Genomic DNA, 5790 nt, shown 5'->3' with positions numbered 1-5790 from the left:
CATAACTGTTCTCCACAACGACCCTTCCAAATACTCCTGAATAAACCACAGGTCTCACCAGTAAAGGTTTTTCACCCTGCTGTTTATTGCTCTGGGCCACTCTCACCACATGAGGTCTTCAGAGCCACATGTCTGACAGTTACTTTCAGGTTGCTTTTCAGCAGCTTTGCAGAAAACATCTACTAAAAATCATCTGAGTGCTTCTGATTGTCTTTTATTTCCAAAGGCAGGAAGATGCAAAAAGAATGTCCTCCTGGTGTCCGCCCTGTTCAGGTCTAACCTTCCTTCCCACATCTCTATAGTAGCACGAGATGAAAGCAGAGCAGCTTGGAAACAGCTTGCTCACTTCACTGTCCATTACGTCTGACAAGCCTGTGATAAACTTGAAGCAAGCCTCCTTGATCTGACACCTCCCCTTCTCTCACCCCCTGCCTGGTTTTCCTGCCTGCAGCAATAAATTCAAGCACAAATTCATCCAACTCCCACAGGCAGCTGCATGCTCCTCAGCACAGATGAGGATGGATAAGAGGTCTCGGAGCTCTTCCAGGGAATCTCATAGGAGACGCAGAGAGTCCCCAGCTACACAGGGCAAACGAGAGAAGAGAGAGGTCAGCAGAGAAGCCGGCAAAGGAAGGGGAGACATAAAGCAGGAGAAAGCAAAAGAGATCAAGAGCACCGCGGGGACTGACGGTAGGGTGCACACGTCCACAGTGGTGGATGTGGATGATGTGATATCTGATGAAGAAATGGAGGCAATGGCATTGCTGGACAGCGAGCAGCAAGAGGAAGGTATGGCTTATGGAAGGGAAGGGGCTGGAAAGCTATGGGCTCTTTGACCCTGTATGGTCACAGTATGACTCTGCTCTCTGCATGGTGAGTGTCATCACACCCACCTTGCACAGACATGGTTATCCTCAGGACAGGATGTGGGAGACTCCAGCCAGCCTCCCAGCCAGCTTCTGCAGTCACTACTGCAGGCTGATCAGCACTGTCTAGCAAAGCAATGAACTTTGCAACAAGCAGTTACATCCCCAGCATCCTTCATGCTTCAGCTCCCTGCTCCCCAGTTCTGTTCAAGCTCTACTCTCTTCCTTTTCTTGCTTACCCTTCTTTAGGTGGCCGGAGTTAGCCTCAGTGCCAGTTCACAGTCCAAAGGACTGCACTGCAGGGAAGAACTGCACTTGCGATGCACACTTGTAGCTCCACTTCCACACAACCTTTGAGAGCAGCTCCTCTCCAGGCCATGTGTTAGGCAGATTACCAGCCTGCTGTTTTTGGAGAGAGCATTATGAGTTACTTGGCAAGATGGCTGGACCTCTTTGGACCCAGCATCACCACAGGCATGGCAGATGTGTATTACAGGAGCCAGCATCACTTATCTGCTTCCATGCCAGCAGCTCTGCTGCCCTAGAGCAACACAAAGGTTCAGACTTGCTCCTCTCTCTCTGGGAGCAAATTTTTCACAACTGCCTCTTTCTGCCTCAATTACAGGAATCCCAGCTAGTGAGCGGTGCTGTGGAACTAGAGTGCTAATGCACGTTCTTGGGATCTGAACCTCCCTCAGGGCCTGGTGGCTCTGCAGAGAGCTCAAAAGGCAAAGGGGTAGGGATGGAAGGGCTAGAAGGGATTCAAAATGGGATGGATGCAGGGATGCTAGTATCACTGCTGGAAAACACGGTCCATGCTCTGGGCCTAGGTACACCCAGAAGTAATCTATCTATTTTCATGCCATACCTGCAGGTTCTCCCTCAGGCAGGAGCACAACAAAGGGCAGCTAGATCAAGATGACCCACACTCACTCTGGGGAGATGTAGAAGGTAACACTCTTCTGGGGCTGACCACCCCAGTCAGCCTCCAGTGCCTTGGTGTGACTGCTGTAGAGCACAGGGAGATTTCAGCAGCTCCAGTGGCTTGGTCCTGCTGCATTAGGGAGTTGGGATGAGACTAAAATCCTATTCCAAAAGGACCTGAGATACTCTGGTAGGGAAGGGCACTTCAGGCTGTGCATGTCAAAAGCTACCTCTTGTTTACAGTCTTTCTCTTTGCCATTAGCTTATCCAGATAAGCTTCGGGGATCCCAACTCAGCCACAAGTTACCCGTTCCAAGCCTTTCAACACTGCTCAGTAGCCACAGGTCTTCAAGGCTGCTCTCTAGTCAAGGCACTATGGAGGAGCATGGCTCAATTTCTGACAGTAAAGCAGGGACAAAATCTGTCAGTCCATCCTAGCAGCTCCTGGCCACCTGAGGCAGGGAATATTCTTTAACCCAGCTCCAGAGAGAGCCAAATGGTTCACATACACCATGTCTATGCAAAGGACAACACAGAAGCTGGTATGTGCAGGCATTTGTCAGGCCATCAGTAGTTTGCGAGCAGTCCTCTCCTAACACAGTCGTGTTGGATTTCTCCCTAGGTGTAAAGTCTCCGGGTCTGGGTATCTGTGAATGGCTTCTGACCATCTTGTCTTTCCTGTTCGTCATAATGACCTTCCCCATTTCTGTCTGGTTCTGCATGAAGGTGAGAATAGTCATGGGGCCTCTCTAGGTTTAGTATTTGGGGTGTGATGTGCATGTAACTCACTGGCTCAGCATGTGTCAGACATGAGCATAAAGCTTTTTTGCTCTAAGACCCTATTTACACTTCTTCAACTCATTCATTTTGGCTTACCCTTTATCACATGTTGCTGCAGCAGAGGGCTGCGCAGAAGTCCAACCACTGCCTATCAAATACTCCTGCTGCAATATCAGCAGGCAGGGGCTTAGGTTCCTCTTTTTTAAAAACAGATTGCAAGTCTATTCACTTTCAAACATAACCCTCAGCTTACCCAGCCCAGAGATGGCTGCGTTGCAGCAGCAGCAGCAGTGTAAATAGATCTTGAATTCAAATTCTAAGAGTAGAAATTCTAAGAGAGATTGGTCTTGGTTAATAGCAGGTTTTTCCTCTTCTTCCCCTTTTCTCAGGTTTATTGCATGGCTACAAATAGGCATATTTTGATTCCCACTTCTCGGGAAATTTCATGTGCATCTTGTTCTTAACAAGAGTGTCAGTATTATGGCTCAGATCTTACACACGTGAGCACATACACACATGGTTCCCTTGGGGGGAAACAACCGACATGGAAAATTTTAGCTCAGGGTGCTCATGTTTGGCCAGGCTATAAAGAAGCAGAATGTTGACCTCATCCTGGGAAACCCTGGGCAGCTCTAACGTGGGCTGCTCTCACCAAATCTTGGGCTGGCACAGGGCTGCTCATATGCTGCTCACACACAAGCCCAGCCAGCAGTTCTGGGCAGGTTCTTCACTAGCAGGTAAAGGGACTCAGTGGCAGGTGACGCCGCTAGCTCTTACCTGCTGAAATCCTCCCTTTGGAGGGCTTTCCCAGAACAGACTTCCTCCTGTGCAGGTGAGGCTGCTTTCCCCAGTCCCAAGCCCTCCTCTCCAGCCTAGCTTTTGTTTCCCTCTGCAGGTGGTGCGGGAGTATGAGAGAGCCATCGTTTTCCGACTTGGGCATCTCCTTCCTGGCAGAGCCAGAGGGCCTGGTAAGGTGTTTACTGAGCTCCCCCCAGCCATGTTGCTGCTATTCTTCATGCTCTACCAAAGCTCACATGCCGGTGTCCTCCAAGCAGGCATGGCCAAACAGGAGATGGGATGTCTTTGCTCCCTTCCTCTTAAGGGCCAGTAGCTTCTAATGGCTTTTCCTATCACAGAAACAGCCTCAGAATTTGGGCCTATGTATTGCTGTTCCTTTGTATTTCTGCATGCCAAACCCTCCCCTGTTCTCCAAAGCAGGAGAGGCAATTTCTGTGGTTCTGATGATCACCAGCTGCTTTTCTCTTCCTCCCACAGGCCTTTTCTTTTTCCTTCCCTGTCTGGACACATATCACAAGATAGACCTCCGCCTCAAAACCCTAGAGATCCCCTTCCATCAGGTATGGCTGACACCCCTCTCTCTATAAATTTTTGGATCTCTTTATTGTTGCACCTTATGCTTCCAGCCTTCATCTTGGCATAGAAAAGTTTGAAAAAATATCTCAAAGTAACCCTAATATCTCAGAAAATGGAAGGCCAAAAATTCACCATAGTGAATTTTCTTCTTTTTTTAAAACTACCCCTTTTAATCACATTCAATTTGACATACTTCAGTGGTAACATACAGCAACAGGGAGTGGCTGGGCCAAAGATACTGGGCCAGGTTTTTTGCCCACCACACCGAGGAGTGCATGCAGCAGGGACAGGAGCTCAGGCTAAGATCTTACAATGACATAAGGGTGGTACCCTGCTTCTGTGTAAGCCTGGAAGCAAGAAAGGGCTGAACCATTTTTCTAACCCTTGAACCTGCAATCTTCCTCACCACAGCCCCTTTTTGCCTTTTGGGACATGTGGTCTGTGCTGCTGCGTTGCCAGTGGGACTGTCCTTGTCCGATAGCACCTCCAGGCTCACCCCCATGGCAAATCCTTCTGGAGATACAATAATCAAGCGCACACCTCAGGACACAGCCCACACTCTCAGAACAGGAATGGACCAGGCAGCAGTGGGCAGGGAAACAGCATAGGATATAGTTTTCTCAAGGTCAGTCAGTAGCAGAGGTGGAAACTACAAAGACTTAAACATCCAGCTAGTGTTCATCATTCTCTCACTCGTGTGCTTTTCTGTGCTACCTTAGAGTTGTCAGAACCAGCTCCATCTTCCTTAATGTCTTCTGCTTAGGTGGTGACCAAAGACATGGTTACCTTGGAGATAGATGCTGTCTGCTACTACCGGTTGGAGAATGCCTCTCTTCTCCTCACCACCTTGACCAGCATCTCCAGTGCCATCCAGCTGCTGGTACAGACCACCACGAAGCGCCTCCTGGCACATCGAGCCTTCTCTGAACTTCTCTTGGAGAGGAAGAGCATCAGCCAGGAGATAAAGGTGCTTCCACAGGGGGGAGAGAGCAGAACAAGGGGTGAACTGAGGTTCCACAAGGTTCCACAAGGAAGCTTAGGTCCCTCAAAAATCACAGACGCTGGTTTGCAGAAGGGTACAATAAAGCATGTGTCTCCTTCACAGAAAAATGGGAGATTTTTCTTCCGTTTTTTGACTCTGAACGCTTTAGGGGAAGGATATACAGTGGCCATGGTGAGTAGCAGACAGTGTGACAGTCATGCAGGAACTGCTTAGACCAGCTTCATCAGTGCTTTGTGATACCCCAGGTTCAGTACTTACCCCAGGGAGGAGATTCTCACAAGAATCTCTCAAACCATTCTCCTAGAGAAGCTGGCGGCTCATAGCTTAGACAAGTATACTCTTCGCTGGGTAAAAAACTGGCCAGATGGCTGAGCCCAGACAGTTGTGGTCAAATGCAGTTAAATCCAGTTGGTGGCCGGTCACAAGTGGTGTTCCCCAGGGCTCAGTTCTAGGGCCGGTCTTGTTCAATATCTTTATCAATGACCTGGATGAGGGGATTGAGCGTACCCTCAGTAAGTTTGCAGATGACACCAAACCGGGTGGGAGTGTCGATCTGCTCAAGGGGAGGAGGGCTCTGCAGAAGGACCTGGTCAGGCTGGATTGATGGGCTGAGGCCAACTGTATGAGGTTCAACAAGGCCAAGTGATGGGTCCTGCACTTGGGTCACAACAACCCCATGCAAGGCTACAGGCTTGGGGAAGAATGGGTGGAAAGCTGCATGGCGGAAAAAAACCTGGGGTGCTGGTTGACAGGCGGCTGAATATGAGCCAGCAGTGTGCCCAGGTGGTCAAGAGGGCCAACAGCATCCTGGCTTGGATCAGGAAACAGTGGGCCGGCAGGGAC

At 49.6% G+C, this 5790-nt stretch overlaps 1 protein-coding gene across 1 annotated transcript in view; it reads left to right on the top strand.

Annotated features, from left to right (window-relative positions):
- Positions 1–512: 512 nt before the first annotated feature.
- The window catches only part of NPHS2 (NPHS2 stomatin family member, podocin), a 7972-nt gene continuing 2694 nt past the window's right edge, over positions 513–5790 (top strand). The window contains exons 1-5 of the mRNA XM_009645285.1: positions 513–789; positions 2413–2516; positions 3466–3538; positions 3846–3928; positions 4708–4911. Of these exons, the coding sequence (XP_009643580.1) occupies positions 513–789; positions 2413–2516; positions 3466–3538; positions 3846–3928; positions 4708–4911 (741 nt within the window). The remainder of the gene's footprint in view (positions 790–2412; positions 2517–3465; positions 3539–3845; positions 3929–4707; positions 4912–5790) is intronic.

Source organism: Egretta garzetta, unplaced genomic scaffold (genome assembly GCF_000687185.1).
Source record: "Egretta garzetta isolate BGI_Z169 unplaced genomic scaffold, ASM68718v1 scaffold598, whole genome shotgun sequence".
Taxonomy (NCBI): domain Eukaryota; kingdom Metazoa; phylum Chordata; class Aves; order Pelecaniformes; family Ardeidae; genus Egretta; species Egretta garzetta.
The sequence above is the reverse complement of the archived record's forward strand: the minus strand, read 5'-3'. Positions and strand labels throughout refer to the sequence as shown.